Here is a 19,601-nt window from a genome sequence, read left to right as displayed (position 1 = left end):
TCAGGAAAAGAAGATTTTATGTAACATTCCCCTCCACACAAAGCCAAACACAATGAAAAAGAGACACACACACACACAAAAAAAAGTCCTATTTGCCAACTCAGAGCTCACCAGAACAATCTGTTTCCCTCGATTTCATTTATTTCAAGAAAAAAAATCTGGTAATTCATCAGAAGTCAGAATTCAATTTCCTGTTTTCTTTCCCAAACAGGCAAATCAACCCCGTTCCAAGCTGCACGCCAGAGCGGAGCTGTCCCTAATTGCACTGACACACGGGGGGCTGGAATGGAAGCTCCTCTCCCTTCATCTGCCCACTTTGCCCAGTCTGTGGTCAGTCTTGGGGTCAGCAATGATGGCCTGCACGGCCACGATGGCTTCGTTGATCTTGGTCTGCAGCTCGCGGAGCTCCTCGATGTGCAGCAGGCGCAGGATCTGCGCAGCCTCGTTGATGACGGCGTCTGGGGAGGGCACACAGAGGAAATGCAGTTATCCACAATTTTATTCTCAGCTTTTTACGCATGGTTTTCAGCTCACAGGAGGGATTTAAGGGAGTTTTAGGGCCCTGTGTGGTGTTGCTGCTGGTGGTTTCCAGGGTGGAAGGAAGCAGAGGACAATTTTCTGTGCTGCTGGAGAGGGATGGGGTGGCCTCCAAAGCTTCCCCACCGTCCTGCAGCCCAGGGGCAGGGAATGAGGGAACCATAAAAATAAAGGTTTTTAATACAAAAAACCCAAAAATCAAACCAAACCAAAAACAAACAAACAAAGAAAAAACCCACACCAAAAAAAAAAACCCAAAACCCCCAAAAAAACACAAATAAACCCCACCCAAACAAACAAAAAACTGCAAAAAAACGAACCAAACCAAACCAAAAAATCCCCCAAACAAACAAAACAAAAAACAAAAAAAAAAAAAAAAACCCACAAAAAAACCCCCAACCCCCCCAAAAAACCTTCCATAAACACAAAAAAGTTTAATTCACAACCCCTAAAAAACTTAAATTAATATAAAAATAAAATATACAAACAAATTAGAAACAAAAATATACATTAAAGAAATAAAAATATATATATAATAAAATAATAAAAACTTAAATAATAAAACAGAAATATAATTATATAAAATAAGAATCTACATATTATAATGAAATTTATAATATAAAAATATAATTATATAAAATAAATTGAAAATTCAATTATTAAAATTGCACAATAAATTTGTAACATAATATATATGTTATATAATATTTATAATTTAATACAATATATTATAATAAATTTAAAATGCAATGTGTAATACAATATATACATATAATAACAACTTATTAATTATATACATTCGCATTACAATAAAATTAATAAAAACAATAAATTAAAAACACAAAAGGCTGAAAGCACCTTAAGGATCATCTCATTCCAACCTCCCTCTCCAAGGCTGGTGTGAAACATTCCAAGCAGTGATTTAAGTAATGTGGAGCACAAGTGAATCCTGTTGAGTCCCAGGTCACCTGGCTGGCTGTTCCTTATCAATAATCCCTCAGGTTTATCAATAATCCCTCAGGTTTATCAATAATCCATCAGGTTTATCAATAATCCCTCAGGTTTATCAATAACCCATCAGGTTTATCAATAACCCATCAGGTGCTGCCAAGCTGAGGTGCCTGGGTGGGATTTTAGGAGAGAGGAGGCAGCTGCAGTGCATGGAGCAGCACAGCTGTCCTCTGCTGGTAGCAGCAGGATTTACCAACAGCAGGATGCATTCAAAGCTGTTATTTCAACAGATTCCAAACAGACTGGATTGAGGCTTTGCTGTTCCAAACCCAAAATGCTCAGGGATGCTCATAAATAACCAGCTGGGAGGGAGGAATTCTTTCCACCGCAGGGTTTTTTGCTGCCCACATCAGCTCTGGATCTGACAGTAATAACTCTGTCAAAGGCAAACATTCCCATTTAAAAGTCACATTAGGGGCAGTGCTCACCTCCCGTGTCAAATCCAAGAATGTGCTTTTCCAGAGCAACAGGCAGACCCTGGAAAAGGAAAAAAAAAAAGTGTTAAAAATGTCATTTAAATGTTGGTAAATCAAATCAACGACTACAGCAGGTATTGGGGAGAAAATATGGGTTTTGCTTAGACAAAAATGTGTGAAAAGTTTGAAAAGTTTGAAAAGTTGGTTAAACAACTCCCTTTGTGTCCTGAAACACCAAACCCTGAGCATTATTACAGAAAAATCTTGCTGCTTCAGAATCCCTCGGTGGATACACAGTGCCTGCATTCAATCCTTAAAAGGCCAACAGCAGGACTGGGAGCCATCACCCAACCCTGCAGCTTCCCAGGAAAACAAAACTGAGCTTTCTTAGAAACTCCTGCCTTTCAACAGCTGCCAGCCTTGGAGCAGGGGCTGACTGCAAAGAGCTGCACAAATTCTCTGTAATCAACTTTTGCTGAGCTCACAACATCCCCACAAGCATCTGCTCAAGTGTTAAGTTTACGAATAAAGGGAAATAATCCGTTTTTCTGAACATTTTATCTATTAAAACACTCCAAGGCAAAATTTATTAGTGGTGATTTCTGAGCATTGCTGTGTTTCCTTTGTGCAGCTGCAGAGGAGTGGTCACACTAAATCTTTACTCAGGGAGCTTCAACATGCACTTAAAATTAGATTTAAACATTCCAAATGCCAGAATTTGCTTTTATTACCCTCAGCAAGTTTGGTTTTTTTTTTCAACATTTGCCAAAAGCCTTGCATTCTGCACAACAAAAACATCAAGAGTTCAATACCATTAATTTCTGCAGGGATGGGGCTGTAAAGCTTTTAGACAGTGAAAATTTCCTTTAAAGGCTTTTATACACATGGAAAAAAAAAAAAAAAAGAATCTGAGCTGATCAAAACACAAATTAAACACAAACTGGTGGCTGCAACTCATCTGCAAAAAGTGGGGTTTTTCCATGGCCTTTATAGTAAAATCCATGTTTTACTGCAATCTTAAAAATCCATCTCCACTGTTAAAACTGGTGATCAAAATGCCACTAAAGCCACTTCAGAAAGATTCCAGAAATATCAGACTTCCTACAAGGATTTTTTTTTAAGAACTGAGGTTTGTACTTAAGGTTCCTGCCAGCCTGGGGGGTACTGAGGAAAAATTGTCATTTTTTGTCTTTTTTTTTCTCTCACAGTTCTTTGTGGATAAATTCCCCAAGGTTCCTCCAGTGTCCCCTGCTAGCAGGGAATTCTTTACCCTCCCTTCTTCCCACGCTTTGGAGTCTGATCCTTTTTAGGGAACTCCCTTTGGAATCCCCTCAGCCCATCCTACAACAAGCTCACGATCCTTCAAACAGGGAATGAACTAAAAAAAAAGCAACTTTTACATCAGGAACAACTTCACTTCCAGCCTCATTCCCTACAAATCTGATTTATGAATGCTGCACAAAAATGTGGCCCTTTACACATCAGTCAAAACCTGAAGAATAAATCTAATTTTACTTTTTTTTTTTTTTTTTTTTTTTTAAGATATCGATGGTCCCTCCTTGCACAGATTTTCGTGCTTCTCACCACTCCTTTTTCTCCACACCCCTTGGAATATGGCATTCCTAAGGAAAAAACACTCCCAGGTTATCTCCCAGACAGAGACCTCTCAGCCCTGCTGATGATTTGGAGATCTATCAAAAATGAACAATTCCCTGAGATAAAAAAAAAAAAAAAAGAAAATCCCATTTTGATCCCAGCTGTGCAGCTATGAAAACAACAACTAAAAGCTGCTTTTTATTAACATTACAGAACCTTGAAATGAAGACAGCAGGCTCAGCTGTTTTCCTATTTTCCTGCTCTTTGAACAGTTTTATGGATTTGCAGGTCCAAAGCTTTGATTAATGAATAAAGAAATAAATAAATCATGGATTGTTGTGAGCAGCTGCCAACAAAAATGAAAGAATTTGGGTTCTTTGAGCAGATTTAGCAGATTTAGCTGCTTTAGCAGGGACACTCATACACCTGCAGGGCAGGTGAGGCTGCCTTTCCCAAATTCTGGAGAGATCTGGAATGATGAGGAAATCCCAAACTAAAAACCCACAGTCATCCCCTGGAACATCTTTCCCAACAGCCAGCTCGTGGTTAGCAAAGAATTCTGCAAAAATCTGACTTTAAGGGCAGAAATTTCCTTCACTGCTCCTTTTTTTTTTTTCTTGGGAAAGAGAGGAGGGAGGAGCTGGATGTCCAACATCCCATTCCTTGAACAAATATGAGGTGTCCATATGAAAAAAATCACTCCAAACAAGGAAAATTTAACTTCTTTATGGTGCCTAATCCCAAGGAAAAGCCAGGCCATGCATTTCCCCTCACTCTATAGGACAATCAGGATAATCCTGTGGAAAATAACTCAGGGAAGAGCTTTTCCATGATTTCTCACACAGGTGTGTTTGTATTGACATGGAACAAACCCAGCTTTGTGTCCTGCCCTCCACAATCCCCCAGATCTGCTGGAACCAGCATGGCTGGGATAAATGAAGCTGCCACCATCCTCCTAAATGAAGTGTTGGAACAGAAATGGTTTTGACTGAGGGGACAGAGCTTTATCTTCATTAATTAGCATGGATAATTAAATCTGGCCATGGGTACAAACCTCCTTGGACTGGCTGGCTTTGGCTATGGCATCCTGTGTCAGGCGCTCCTGAACCAGAATCCGAATTGCCTGGGAAAAACATGGAAAGGGAACAGGAATTAATTCATGTCCTGAGGCATTTCTCAGTAATTCCAAGGGAAAAAGAGCCAAAATTATAACCCCAAACCCAGGTTTGTGACAGGTTTTTTTTTATATTTTTTCCAGCCCTTAAACCTTTCCATTTAGGAATAATCGTGGCATGTAGGATCTCACCCAGGTGACAGAACCAGAAGTGACAAGGACATGGATTTCACACCATTAATTCCTGCCCTTCCTGGGACAGAAGCTGCAAAATACAAGGAACAGCCTGGAAATCTTGGGATTTTTAGCCTGGAGCAAGGGAGGCTCAGGAGGGTGACAGGAGGGAGGAGCCAGGTGGGAGTTGGGATCTCCTGACAGGGAACAAGAGACAGAACAAGAGGAAATGGCCTCAAGCTGTGCCAGGGGAGGTTTAGGTTGGATATCAGGGAAAATTTCTTCCAGGGAAAGGTGGACAGGCACTGGAAAGGGTTTCACAGTGGTGATATCCCCATCCCTGAAGGGATTTCAAAGCTGTGTGCATGTGGCACTTGGGGACACGTGGCAGTGCTGGCAATGGTTGGGCTCAATGATTTAAAGGTCTTTTTCCAAGCTAAACAATTCCATGATTCCAAAATGAGCTGATCACAGCCCCAAAGCAGCAGCACCAATCCTCTTCTCCTGAGTTCTCACATCTTTAACTCTGCAGCAATGCAGCTCCTCTGGGAAGGAAATGCTGCCTGGGGATGGAAATCCTGCTTTGGGAAGGGAATACTGCCTTGGGACAAAAATACTGCCTTGGAAAGGAAATGCTGAATTGGGATGGAAATGCTGCCTTAGGAAGGAAATGCTGCCTGGGGAAGGAAATTCTGTCTTAGGAAGGAAATCCTGTCTTAGGAAGGAAATCTTTTATTAGGAAGGAAATGCTGCATTGGGAAGGAAATCCTGCTTGGGGAAGGAAATCCTGCCTTGGGATGGAAATCCTGCCTGGGATGGAAATCCTGCCTTGGGACGGAAATCCTGCCTTGGGAAGGAAATGTTGCCCTGGGAAGGAAACACTGCCTTGGAAAGGAAATGTTGCCTTGAGATGAAATTCCTGCCTTGGGATGGAAATGCTGAATTGGGATAGAAATCCTGTCTTAGGAAGGAAATGCTGCCTGAGGAAGAAAATGCTGCCTTGGGGTGGAAATCCTGCCTTGGAAAGGAAATGCTAAATTGGGAAGGAAATGCTGCCTGGGGAAGGAAACGCTGCCCTGGGAAGGAAATGATGAATTGGGAAGGAAATCCTGCCTTGGGATGGAAATGCTGCCTTGGGAAGGAAATCCTGCTGCCAGCATCTTTTGGAGGTACTGAACCTCCTCCCACATGCAAAAAAACCTAGAGCAAGGCTTCCCAGGCAGGCTAGGAAAAGACTGAGAGCAGAAAGGAATCAATTTTTGAGAGCAGAAAGGAATCAATTTTAGCCTTGGGAACAAGAGCAGCCTTGACTTTGACAACCCTGGTGCTCATCTGTTTTCCCTGGCTCCAGCACATGGGGTGAAATCTTATCAGAGCTATCAGTTACTGATACCTCCAGCTCCAAATGCCTCCAAAAATAACTGCAGGCAGATTTCCACAGGAAAGGAGAACTGGCTCTGTCAAACACACTGCTCAGACTCTCCCTGATGAGCAGCCAAAAGTGACAGAAGCAGCTCTGTGTTTCTCCCCCAGGATTTCTCCCAGTTTTGGTCATGATTAAAAGTTGAACTGATACCAGATAGTTGTCACTTAAATACTTCTAGAAATCTGTCACTGAAGGAAGTGGCCTGGACAAAGGAATGGTTGGATGGGGAGTTTCATTCCAGCAGTGAAACCAGACCTTTGTGGAAGAGAATTCCAAGTGCTTTTGGCATTAGGAAATATCCAACTGTGTCCCACAGATGCTTTCTGATCCACTTGCCAGGTTTAAATGGGATCTAAATCTCTGCCCAGATGTCTGTGCTGTGCCTGCACCCTCTGGCTCTCCCTAAAATCCACTCCTGAGTGTGCGAGCCTGGACAGGGATCAGAAATTCCCTGCAAACCTGCTTATGGTGGGAGAGAATTTAAGATTTTGACACCTTCTAGTATCATCATCTCAACCCCAAAAGCAGCTTTGCATTGCTCCTGGAATGGGGATTTTTCACTGCAGGATTCCACTCTTGCTGGAATTAAAAGCAAGAAAATTCAGGCTGGTTTTGCCCAAATCTGTCTGAAAAAAAGATGTGGAAATACAAATACATTTGTGCAGAATTATACAAATACATTTATGCAGAATTATACACCCAGTAAAGTTTGCTTTACTCAGCGTATAATTCTGCATAAATTTATTTATGCAGAATTATAAATTCTCTAAAGTTTCTTTCAAAAAAGATCTGAAGGAATTTTGATAAGAGCTGAGCTCATTCAAGTTGCAAATCCTCAATATCACCACACCCAGAGTCTCCCCTCCCTACCTGATTCCCTTTTCACTGATTTTTGGGGCGTTTTGAGTGATTTTTGGTGGGGGGTATGAGATCTCCATGCTCCTTTAAAGATTGAAGAAAAATATTTTGGGAAGGGAAAGTAGGAAACCATACTGGAGAGAAAGGGAAAAAAATGGATGGAATAACTGCAGGCTGAGAATTCCTTCAAAAACCAGATTATCATTTCCAAGAGTTACAGACTAACACTAAATAAACCTCAATACCCACAGCTTTTGGTTTCTCAAAAATATCTTTAGCAAATATCACAACTATTGCCATGAACAGAACTTTATGAGTTTTCTTTTAAAGTTAAATGCTTTTCTTTTTGTTCCAAACCAAACAAAGTTTATTCCCATAGTATGACATGATCAAGTAGGAACTTGGGATTTTATACTCTCATCAATAATGTATTGTTTATTTTAACCCCAAATCTATAAAGTTCCACCAGAAAATCAGAAAATTTCTTAAAGACATAAAAAAGATGGTTTAGAGAATTAATCAGCTTATTTAGTGCACTTAAAAGCACTAATTAATTATAAAATTTGAATTAAATAATGAAAAGGAGTAAACAGTTCATAGGACCAAAGGAAAAAGGAAATTTTTAACAGTGGCTTCTCCCTTAGATGTTGTTTTAAAACACCTTTGGCATCATTAACTTTTAAATTTTCAACTTTCTCTGATTTCTAGCACTGAACAGAATTTTCTCCTTTGAGGATGTTCCTTAAAGAACTCAGCTAAAATTGTTTACCAGGATAATTCTCCCTGAATTTCCATGAAATGTCTTCTTATCTGCTTGAAAAGACACAGAAATGTTTTTTTTTTTTTCCTATCTTTGCCTAAAAATTCATATTTATCAGTAACTGCACCTCAAGCTATGAACACACACCAGGCACTGGGGAAAAGAAGGAAAAAATAGAGGTGGGAAAAGTGTGAAACTCACCTTGAGCATCACCAAGTAATCATCATGTCTCTGGATCTGAAGCAGATTAGCCAAAGCCATCACTCCAGCCTTGAAATCAGGATTATTCACTGGAAAAAAAAAGAAGGATTATTGGAAAAAAATAAGGATTCTCATTAAAAAATTACGATAATTTATTTTGGTTTCACTGATTCCAGCAGGCAGAAGTGTCTCCCTCACTCCATGACATTGGATTGCTCTTCAGGATGGACAAGGGAAAATTCCTCAGCACCCCTGAAGTGTTCAAAAAACAAGAATGTGGCACTGGGGACATTATTTAGTGCTGAATGTGGCAGTGCTGGGTTCATTGTTGGGCTCTGTGATCTTAGAGGGCTTTTCCAACCTTAACTCCATAATTCCAAGCAGTGAGGAAACAATTTGGCTGCAGAGGAATTAGCACTGGGCTACACAGCCAGGAAAAGTGTTTGAAAATATAAATTACAGGCAGGTATTGTCTGCTGTACATTATTTGTACATTTTTATTGTTTGGTATCTTTTTATCCTTGCTGCTGGTGAGGGCAGGATCAATCCCTGCCTTTTTGGAGATGGAGGAATGGAAGAATATTGGAAGATTTAGGATTGATTTTAGCAGCTCTTTCCCACCACTTCCATTTATTGTGACTGTGCCAAGCAGGGAAAAAAGAAATTAAAATTATGATGACAGAACAGCTGGGGAAGAAAAAGCCAACATGAAATCCCTGACAGCATGGAAGTAACCAGCCTGCCATCATGTTTCCTTGGATATTTTTACTTTTTAAGGCATCTTGCCACTTCTCCCTCACTTAAAATAAATAATTATGATTTACAGAGCAGAGCTGTTCATGTAAATGTTCAGATCTGCATTCCTAAAGCTTTAAAAAAATCTACAACATAGGATTAACCAGCTGAGGAAGACCCAGGCCATGGAGCACATCCCCACCCAGGAGCTTGTGGCACACTCACCATCCAGGTTAATCAGGGGCTCTGCATTTTTTGCTGTGTTGTCTGCATTTTTAGCACCATCAGGGGTGGAATCCTTGTATTTATCAGCTGCAAAATGAGGAGGCAAACACAAAAATCACCAGCATTAATGGCAAAAAGAAATAACTCCAAGTTTAGCGAGGAGCTGTGGTGTTACAGATGGATTTTTGGGGTGTGGTTGTTGCTTGTGGGATTATGAACTGAGATTTCTGGATTTATAAACTGAGGTTTCTGGGTTTATAAACTGGGATTTTGGAGCTCCCAATGTTAATGATACCAAAAGCAGACACTCCTGTGAGCTGCTCCAGGAACTCCCAGCCTCAGAGCCTGCTCCAGACTTTCGTTTAGGGCAGGATCCTCTTCATTACAGCCTCACCCCAGAAGGCTGAACAAGTGCTGGAACCCTGGGAATTGCTGATAATTTCAGACTTTCTGTGCTGCCAGGCTCTGACCCCCAGGAGAACACTGCACTGACCTGAGGCCGTGGGGAAGCTTCCAGAATGGAATGACAGAACTGGGATTGTGGGTGTGGGGTTTGGATAGAAGTGTGTGATATCACAGGGTGGGAAACTTAGAGTTTAAGGGTTTAGAATATAGCAATATATAAAAAAAAGATGGAGGTTTTAGGGTGAGGCTGCTCCTTCTTCACCTTCTTCTCCATGGGTTTGGGTGGTTTTGTGTAATTGGATAAAAACGTCCCCATTGCAGCCATGGGTGGTTGGTTATTGGGTTAAAAGTGAAAATAATTGAGGTGTCATTTCTTAACTGGACACCTAAATTAACTGGACACTTAATTCTTAAGTTTATCCTTAACAGGCCTTGTAGAGAGAGAGATGGGGCTCCATTTTTAGTTTGTTAGAGTGAAGTGCTGCAGAACTCAGGGTCTGTGAGACTGTGACAGAGATAAGAACTGATAAACATCTCAGTCCCCACAGGAAATATCATAATGCCTTGTTCAGGCTGCCCTAGAGCAGAGGCTGGATGGAGCTCCAGAATAAAGCAGGGATTTATTCAAAGCATCTCCTCCATGGACCCACCTTGGGCAGCACAACCCAAAATGGCCACAAAAATGGACAACTGTGGGTCACAGGTCTCTCACTTTTATAAGTTTTGGTCCATTTGCACCTTGCAGTTCATTGTCCCATTCCAGCTTTAGCCCAGGCAGTCCCACCCTGCTTGTTTTTCTCTCTCCAGCCCACGGTGTTTGTGCTCCTGGGCTAAGATTTGGGTCATTTGTCCTTGGTGCCCAGCTGGAGCAGGAATTGTTTTGTCTCCCTGCTCTGTGCACAGAGCTCAGAACTGCACCTCATCAGAACCATCCCCTGATATGGAGCCCAGACCCTCACACTAAAGCAGCACAGAACCTGAAAAATAGAAAAGCTGAACCTGAGGTATCACTGTCCTGCAATTTAATCCTATCCCTGGCAAAAAAGAAGCAAAAATTTAGCAAAAAAGCTGCATCTCCCAGATCTGCCCTTCTAAAATCCATCAGTTCCTTAGCCTTGAGCAGGGATCAAGAACTGGGAGATGATGTTGGTCCTGAGGAATAAATAAAACATTTCCAGCTCAGGGTTTGTTTCACAGCCCACACTGGGGATTTCCAAGCCTTTGGAAGATGGAATCTCCTGAACTCCTCCTTTTTCACACAATCCCAAGGCATAGGCAGCTCATTTTGCCCATCCTGAGGGACTGAGGATCACAGCACAGGTATTTGTATCCCATCCCTGTAGGAATTACAGGAAATGGAAAAGCAGCACTTTGGCTGTTGTTATTTTGCCACCAGTAATTACATTTGTATTCCCACTCCCTCCATAAGGAAATGGAACTGCTGGAAGATTTAACTCCACTTTTCCAGAACTTTGTCCTAGTTCCCAAGGCTTCCACATCCACTCCTTGTTAAAAACAAAAAAAAATTTTTTATAAGTGGTCTAAGAATAACTTCTCTGAATAAATTCAGTACTAAATATAATGCACTTAATACCCTTCAGAGGAAGTTCTCATCAAGGCAATCCCACAGGGAGAAAGGGGGTAAATATCTACAATGGGATAGGCTCTATCCAGAAATAGGAAAGGAAATAGGAAAGGAAATAGGAAAGGAAATAGGAAAGGAGAAAGGAGGAGAGGAGAGGAGAGGAGAGGAGAGGAGAGGAGAGGAGAGGAGAGGAGAGGAGAGGAGAGGAGAGGAGAGGAGAGGAGAGGAGAGGAGAGGAGAGGAGAGGAGAGGAGAGGAGAGGAGAGGAGAGGAGAGGAGAGGAGAGGAGAGGAGAGGAGAGGAGAGGAGAGGAGAGGAGAGGAGAGGAGAGGAGAGGAGAGGAGAGGAGAGGAGAGGAGAGGAGAGGAGAGGAGAGGAAAGGAAAGGAAAGGAAAGGAAAGGAAAGGAAAGGAAAGGAAAGGAAAGGAAAGGAAAGGAAAGGAAAGGAAAGGAAAGGAAAGGAAAGGAAAGGAAAGGAAAGGAAAGGAAAGGAAAGGAAAGGAAAGGAAAGGAAAGGAAAGGAAAGGAAAGGAAAGGAAAGGAAAGGAAAGGAAAGGAAAGGAAAGGAAAGGAAAGGAAAGGAAAGGAAAGGAAAGGAGAAAAAAGAAAAGAGAAAAAAGAAAAAAGAAAAGAGAAAAAAGAAAAAATGCAATTATGCTGCTCCAGTCCCATGGGAGCTGAAAAGAAACAGTTCCTCTGAGCAGGGGGTGCAAACAAACACACAAAATTGTGTTTTATTCTTTTAAAGAAGTGAAATATCCTGTTGACACTGTCTGATTTTGATGCAAATTGAAACCATGCAGGGGAAGGTGTCCCTGCCTGTGGAACCTGGCGTGTGCAAGGGCACTGTGACATCACAGCACATTTGGTGGCACTGTGGGGGTGACAACTCCCGTCCCCAAGGTGCAGAGCTGCAGGTGCCACCCAGGGATGGCCTGAGCAGGACCCCAGAGGGATGCCCAGCCTGGAGGAGCTCCTGCTGGTGGCCTTTGGGTTCAGCTGCTTCTACCCCAGCAGCACCTCCCGCTCGTGCCCACCCTCCTGGGCCACCCTGGTGTGGGATGTGCCCCAGCTGGAGAGGGGCACTGCCCCCAAGGGCACCACCGTGGCAGAGGTGCTTTGCTGGAGCATCCCAGCCCTGTGCCTGCTGCTCCTGCTGCTTTTCCTCAGCAGGACCTACTGGAGGAAGGTGAGGGAGGGCTGGTGCCACAGGCCAGGAGCCCATGGGGACAAGGAAGGGACTTCCCAGAATGTGCCCAGCCCCTGTGGAGAAAACCAGGACAGGCTCAACATTCCTGGGGACTGGAATGAGGTGGGGTTTAAGGAACCTTCCAAGCCACACCATTCCATGATTCCCACACAAGCTGCTCCCTGGGACAGCCCTGAGGTGCCTCTGTCCCTGTCCCTTCCAGAGATGTGGCAGGAAGTCTGGATGCTCCTGCAAGACCTCCAAGCTGCTCTCCAAGCTGAAGGAAGATCCTGACTTGCTGAAGCTCTACCTGAAGCACCTGCAGAGGTGCAGGACATCCTTTGTGGAAGTGTTCCAGGTACGGCTGGATGGGGCTGGGAGCAACCTGGCCTGCCTGGAAATGGCCCTGCCCAGGGGGAGTTAGACTGGAAGGTCTTTACAGCTTCCTTTCAATCCAAATCTCTCTGTGATTCTCCAGAAAAACCAGCAGGAATATACAGGAGGGCTTCGAGGAGGAGAAGACACACTTGGCTGCTTGCCAGTGAATTCCCAGCTGTAGCAAGGATCCCAGGAAAGCTGGGCAGTGGATGGAGCTGTCCCAAGGCACGGGGACAGCACAGCTTTGCAATAAAGGTTTCAGGTGAAATTGTCTCCAAGGTAAATGGAACATGGAATGGATGCAAGGAACACAGGGAGTGACCTCACAGGGAATGCTGCAAAGTTCCTCCAAACCAAAGGGAAGGAATTCCTGGCTGAGACAGAATTCCCAGAGAAGCTGTGGCTGCCCCTGGATCTCTGGAAATGCCCAAGGCCAGGCTGGATGGGGTTTGGAGCAGCCTGGGGTAGTAGAAGGTGTCCCTGCCCATGGATCCTTGAGGTCCCTTCCAACCCAAACCACGTGAATTTCACACAGGATTGTGTGAAACGAATCAGAATCCCCCACTCCCCATCCATTTTGAGATATCAAATAGATTTCCTCATACCATTATCTCCATACTCCAGCCTCACAGCCAAGCCAAGCAGCCAATCCACAGTTTCCTGTCTTTCCTGTATTTTGAAGGGACAGTTCACATCTTTCATGTACTGGTCAGCAAAAAAAAAAAAAAAAAAAAAGAGAAAAAAATGGATTTTAGTGGATGAATCAGTTGGGAGCACAGAACTGTTGTCACTTTCCCACTGGCCTCACAGAAAATATTAATTAACAAGAGGTGTCACTGTGAAATTCCTGCTGTGGCATCTGATCCGTGTTGGAGTGTCCCAAAGCACCCCCAGCACAAGTCTGACACCTGAGAATGGAATTTTATTTTTAATGAATGCTTTTTATTGCCAGACTGTACCAAAATGCCCTTGCTTTGCTCTCTGCTCATGCCACAGAGCAGATGGAACAAGGGAAGGGGGAACAAGTTGGAACAAAGCTTTCCCACCTGGAATGAAACCACCTAAGGCTTCCCCACACCAGAGCATTCCCTGCAGCAGCAGAAGTAAAATTTTCCTTTTTTAGGGATTTTGTACAACAAGAGAGGACAAAACCAGGCTGAGGTTCTGTCCCAGACCACGAGACCCAAAATCCAGGACATGGTGACATCCTGTCATGTCCCTTTGCTGCAGGGACAGGAGTGCCACACAGCTGGGAAAAGGGATTTCTGCTTTCCAGGGGCTGGAAAAGAGGAATTCCTTGGGAATTATGGAGAGGACATTGTCACCAAGCCAGGAAAGGCACCACAAGCCTGGAATTCCAGATATTCCCATTTCACCTCCAGGATATTGGAATAATTCACTGAGCAAAGCAAGAGTTTCCAGGAGGGGAAAAAAATTGGGATGGATGAGCACTGGGAATTACAGAGCAGGGAAATGGGAGCAAGAGGAAAAGCTCAAGAGCTTTGGGGGGCTGCAAATGCTCAGGAGCACAGAGATCACCCAGAGTCCATTTGGATGCAGAAAATCCATCTGGAACCAGAAAAATCCATCTGGAACCAGAAAAATCCATCACATTTCCAGCTCAGGAAATCCAGAAAAAAACTCCATCTGGGTCTAGACAAAAAAAAATCCATCTGGAACCAGAAAAATCCATCACATTTCAGCTCAGAAAATCCAGAAAATAACCTCCATCTGGGTCTAGACAAAAAAATCCATCTGGGTCCAGGAAAAAAAAAAAAATCCATCTGGGTCTAGAAAATCCATCTGGAACCAGAAAAAAATCCATCTGGGTCCAGAAATCTACCTGGATGCACAAAAATCCATCTGGGTCCAGAAAAAAGATCCACCTGGGTCCAGAAAAAAGATCCACCTGGGTCCAGAAAAATCCATCTGGAACCAGAAAAATCCATCTGGAACCAGAAAAATCCATCACATTTCCAGCTCAGGAAATCCAGAAAAAAAATTCCATCTGGGTCTAGACAAAAAAATCCATCTGGGTCCAGAAAAAAATCCATCTAGAACCAGAAAAAAAATCCATCTGGGTCCAGAAATCTACCTGGATGCAGAAAATCCATCTGGGTCCAGAAAAATCCAACTGGATCCAGAAAAAAATCCAACTGGGTCCAGAAAAATCCATCTGGAACCAGAAAAATCCATCTGGAACCAGAAGGAACCAGAAAAATCTATCAGGAATAGCAGGAGGTGCAGGGATGAGCTTCCCCCACATGCTGGCAAGGCCTGCAGGAGCCTCATCCACCTCCTTTTGGGACAAAAGGAGCATTAATGCAGAAAAAATTTGTTTATTTGCAGACTTGCTTCTGGTTCAAGAGCTGAATCAAATCAGGCAAAAAAAAAAAAAGAAAAAAAAAGACAAAAACCAGTTTGGGATGGACACTCCACCTATTAAACAGACAAAGCTGAGGGAAAACACTATGCACAAAATTCCCCCATTGTCATAAACTCCCCCAGTTTGGCTCCAATAATACATTTAAATTCCTAGAAATGTAACAGGACAAATATTCAGTTCTTTATTTGTGCTGCAGAGCCACAGCAGCTGTGAAATATCATTGACAGCAATGTCTGGAGCAAGGAAATACCTTCTCAAAGGACTTGGGCCAGTCCTCACTGTGGATGTTCCTCAGATTCCCTCGGTCCTCGATCTTGTAGTGTCGGATTTTCTGGTCCTCCAGCCAGACAATGAAATTCCTGAACTCTGTTTCATCTGTGGGGAGGAGCAAACAGAGCAGGAATTCAAAAATATCTCAAGTTTTCATCTGATTCATACAAATCTTGATGCCTCTGAGCACTTTTCCCATTAAAAACAACACATACATATACAAACATATAGAAAACCCACTAAAGAGGTATTTAGTGGGTGACAAATATATATATTTAGTTAATATATATTTACTAGTTAATATATATTTATAATATATATTTACTTATGTATTTAGTTAGTATATAATTCAGTCAGCATGTATTTATATATTTAAAAAATATATTAATTTATATATTTAGTTAGTATATATTTATTTTAGCTAGCATGTATTTATATGTCTATAATATATGTTTATTTATATATTCAGTTGGTATATATTTATTTTAGTCAGTATATATGTATATATTGAGAATATATATTAATCTATACATTTAGCAGGTATATATTTATTTAGTTAGTATATATTTATATATATTTATATATATTTATGTACTTAGTGGTATATATTTATTTAGTCAGTATATGTTTATATATTTAGAAAATATATTTATTTATGTGTTTAGTTAGTACATATTTTAGTTAGTATATATTTATACATTTATAATATATATTTACTTATATATTTCGCTAGTATGTTTATTTTTGTTAGTATAGATTTCTATATCTATAATATATATTATTTATATATTTTGTATATATTTATTTTTGTTAGTATATTTATTATATATGTTACTATACACATAGTATATTTAGTTAGTTAGTGCATTTAGTTAGTACATATTTATATATAATAAATTGTTATTCATAATTATAGGAATGATATATAAATAATACATAATTATATATTATATAGTCTATATTTTTATATTAATGTACAAATTATAGAATTTATGTAAATTATTACTTGTATATTTATTTATTTGTATATTTAGTTGGTATATATTTATTTCAGTTAGTATATACTTATATATCTATAATATATATTTACAATTTAGTTAGTGTATATTTATTTGTCAGTATATATTTAAATATTTCTTATCTATGTCTTTATATATATATTTAAATATATATTATATATTTATTTTAGTTAGCATGTATTTATAATATGTATTAGTGGTTATAAATATACATATTTCTATATAAAACCCTACTGTATATAATATATATAAAACCCCACTTAAATTGTGCATTCTCTGATCAAAAATCAACCCTGAGTGTTTCTCATTTTTTCAGCTGACTGTCCTCATTAAAGGCATCAGCCACCAGATTCTTTTTATTGGGAATATAATTATAACTTATGGAGCACAGAGAGAAAGGTGAAAAAACAGCAGAGAATCTGAGTTTCTAACTCTGTTTTCAGCACACACACATGACACATGCAGCACTAATCCCCAGCTCCTCTCACAAAACAGCATAAATATCATGGCTGCACATTTTTCCATTCACCGCTGACTCCTCTTGACCCCAAATCCCGATTTTTGGGGGCTGGAACCCCACAGTTCCCAGGCTGTGGCACACAGGGATGTCCGGGCTGGGTGACACGGGAGGTGACAGCTCTGCGGTGTCACCGCGGCCCAAAGCCCAGCTGGGCCACGCTGCCTCTGGGTGAGCTTCAGCCAGGGAATGGCTGTGGGGGAAGGGACCCCTTCCATCCCATCCCAATCCCAGCCCATCCCATGGATCCCATTCCACACCAAATCCCATGGATCCCATCCCATCAACAGCATCCCATGGATCCCATCCCATCCCATGGATCCCATCCCAATCCCAATCCCAATCCCATCCCATGGATCCCATTCCAAACCAAATCCCATGGATCCCATCCCATCCCATCTCATGGATCCCATCCCAATCCCAATCCCAATCCCATCCCATGGATCCCATTCCAAACCAAACCCCATGGATCCCATCCCATCAACCGCATCCCATGGATCCCATCCCATCCCATCTCATGGATCCCATCCCAATCCCAGCCCATCCCATGGAACCCATTCCAAACCAAATCCCATGGATCCCATCCCATCAACCGCATCCCATGGATCCCATCCCATCTCATGGATCCCATCCCAATCCCAATCCCATCCCATGGATCCCATCCCAAACCAAATCCCATGGATCCCATCCCATCAACCGCATCCCATGGATCCCATCCCAATCCCAGCCCATCCCATGGAACCCATTCCAAACCAAATCCCATGGATCCCATCCCATCAACCACATCCCATGGATCCCATCCCATCCCATGGATCCCATCCCAATCCCATCCCATCCCATCAACCGCATCCCATCCCATCCCATCCCATCTCATGGATCCCATCCCAATCCCAATCCCATCCCATGGATCCCATCCCCAACCAAATCCCATGGATCCCATCCCATCAACTGCATCCCATCCCATGGATCCCATCCCATCAACCGCATCCCATCCCATCCCATCTAATGGATTCCATCCCATCCCATCCATGGATCCCATCCCATCAACCGCATCCCATCCCATCCCATCTAATGGATTCCATCCCATCCCATCCCATGGATCCCATCCCATCAACCGCATCCCATCCCATCCCATCCATCCCATCTCATCCAATCATGATCTCATCCCATCCCAATCCCATCCCACGGATCCATCCCAATCCCCTCCCATCCCATCCCATGGATCCTATCTCATCCCATCCATCCCATCCCAATCCCATCCCCTCCTATCTCATGGATGCCATCCCAATCCCAATGTTGTCCTGTCCCAATCCCGTCCCATCCCAATCCATCCCCTCCTATCTCATGGATGCCATCCCAATCCCAATCTTGTCTGTCCCAATCCCGTCCCATCCCAATCCCATCCCCTCCTATCTCATGGATGCCATCCCAATCCCATCCATGAATCCCATGCATCCCATCCCATCCCATCCCAATCCCGTCCCATACCATCCCATGGATCCCATCCCAATCCCCGTCCAGCCTCCCCCGGTTCCCCGCAGCCCCCTCACCCCTGCAGTTGAAGCCGGCGGGGTTGTGGTAGTCGAGCGCTGAGAGCTTGCGGCGGAACATGGTCCCAGTGCCGCTCCCGGAGCCGGCCCCGATCCCGACCCGGATCCCGGATCCCGATCCCGGTGCCGGCGCCGCCTCCCCCGCTCAGGCCGCGCCGACGGCACCGCACGGACCGGAAGGAGGAGAACGCCCGCCCCCTGCTCCGCGTTCTGCTCGCTCATTGGTCAGCGCGCTGAGCGGCGGTCATCTCCACCAATCAAAGAGCGGAATGGGCTGCCGGGAGGGGAAGTGGATGCTCTGCCTAGGGTATGGACGCGGCGGCGGAGGGGCGGGGCCTGTTTGGCGTATAACGGGCGGGGTCAGTGTGAAGGGGCGGGGTCTGTGTGAGGGGGCGGGGCTTTGGCGCGGTGTCCGCCAGTGGGGAACTGGGGCGTGTGCTGGGCGTACTGGGAGAGCTAGGAGCTGTATTGTGGGGGTACTGGGAGCACTGAGATGCACTTGGAACACTGGGAGCTGTACTGGAAGTACTGGGAGCCGGCGTATAGCTGGGAGCTATACTGGGGGGTACTGGGAGCGCTGGGAGCTGTACTGGGAGCTCTGGGAGCTGTACTGGGAGGTCTGAGAGCTGTTCCGGGAATACTGGGAGCACTGATCTGTACTGGGAGCTCTGGGAGCTGTATTGGCAGCTCTGGCAGCTGTACTGGGAGTACTGGAAGTGCTTTACTGGAGCACTGAGCTATACTGGGAGCTCTAGGAGCTGTACTGGGGAGCTGTGCTGGGAGAATTGAGCTGTACTGGAGAGTACTGGGAGCATTGCACTGTACTGGGAGCCCTGAGATCTGGACTGGGGAGCACTGGGGAGCAGTGATCTGTACTGGGCAGCACTGGGGAGCAGTAATGTGTACTGGGGAGCAGAGATCTGCACTGGGGAGCAGAGATCTGCACTGGGGAGCAGAGATCTGCGCTGGGCAGCACTGGGAAGGCTCCAGTTGAAGGTTTTTTCCCTGGGGAAGGAAGGGATGAGCTCCGGCTGGGAGCGAGGCCGCCCCCGTCCCTCATGTCCCCCTCTCCCGCATGGCTGGGGTGGCACTTTGCAGGCAGCCAGGCGGTGACAGCGTGACGAGCCACTGCAATATTCATGCTGACATTTCCTCCGTGCCAGCCCTTCCCTTCCCTTCCCAGCTGGCACCGGCTGCAGGATGGCAGCGGGAAGAGCCAGCCCCCGCCATGGCCTCAGCGGGATCCAGG

General features: G+C 43.8%; 1 protein-coding gene and 1 long non-coding RNA gene across 2 annotated transcripts; one reads left to right on the top strand and one right to left on the bottom strand.

Annotated features, from left to right (window-relative positions):
• Positions 1-119: 119 nt before the first annotated feature.
• Positions 120-18,521, bottom strand: RTRAF (RNA transcription, translation and transport factor). Its single transcript, XM_063159631.1, has 8 exons — positions 18,353-18,521; positions 15,247-15,371; positions 13,216-13,315; positions 9,054-9,140; positions 8,094-8,182; positions 4,615-4,683; positions 1,977-2,025; positions 120-458 (listed from the first exon to the last, which is right to left on the bottom strand). The coding sequence occupies exons 1-8, from the start codon at positions 18,411-18,413 to the stop codon at positions 304-306; spliced, it is 735 nt and encodes a 244-aa protein (XP_063015701.1). The 5' UTR covers positions 18,414-18,521; the 3' UTR covers positions 120-303.
• Positions 12,018-12,903, top strand: LOC134420002 (uncharacterized). Its single transcript, XR_010028219.1, has 3 exons — positions 12,018-12,232; positions 12,456-12,590; positions 12,711-12,903. It is a non-coding gene; the product is annotated as an uncharacterized LOC134420002 (long non-coding RNA).
• Positions 18,522-19,601: the final 1,080 nt, after the last annotated feature.

Source organism: Melospiza melodia, chromosome 6 (genome assembly GCF_035770615.1).
Source record: "Melospiza melodia melodia isolate bMelMel2 chromosome 6, bMelMel2.pri, whole genome shotgun sequence".
Taxonomy (NCBI): Eukaryota; Metazoa; Chordata; class Aves; order Passeriformes; family Passerellidae; genus Melospiza; species Melospiza melodia.
The sequence above is the reverse complement of the archived record's forward strand: the minus strand, read 5'-3'. Positions and strand labels throughout refer to the sequence as shown.

Bases quoted from the DNA above. Each gene is read 5' to 3' on its own strand.
- RTRAF (XM_063159631.1), bottom strand. From the start codon at position 18,413: ATGTTCCGCCGCAAGCTCTCAGCGCTCGACTACCACAACCCCGCCGGC. The intron at 9,141-13,215 runs GTATGAGGAAAT...CTCATTTTGCAG, and splicing joins GCTGGAGTATGGAGATAATG to CTGATAAATACAAGGATTCC. The intron at 2,026-4,614 runs GTTTGTACCCAT...TTCCTTTTCCAG, and splicing joins AAGCCAGCCAGTCCAAGGAG to GGTCTGCCTGTTGCTCTGGA.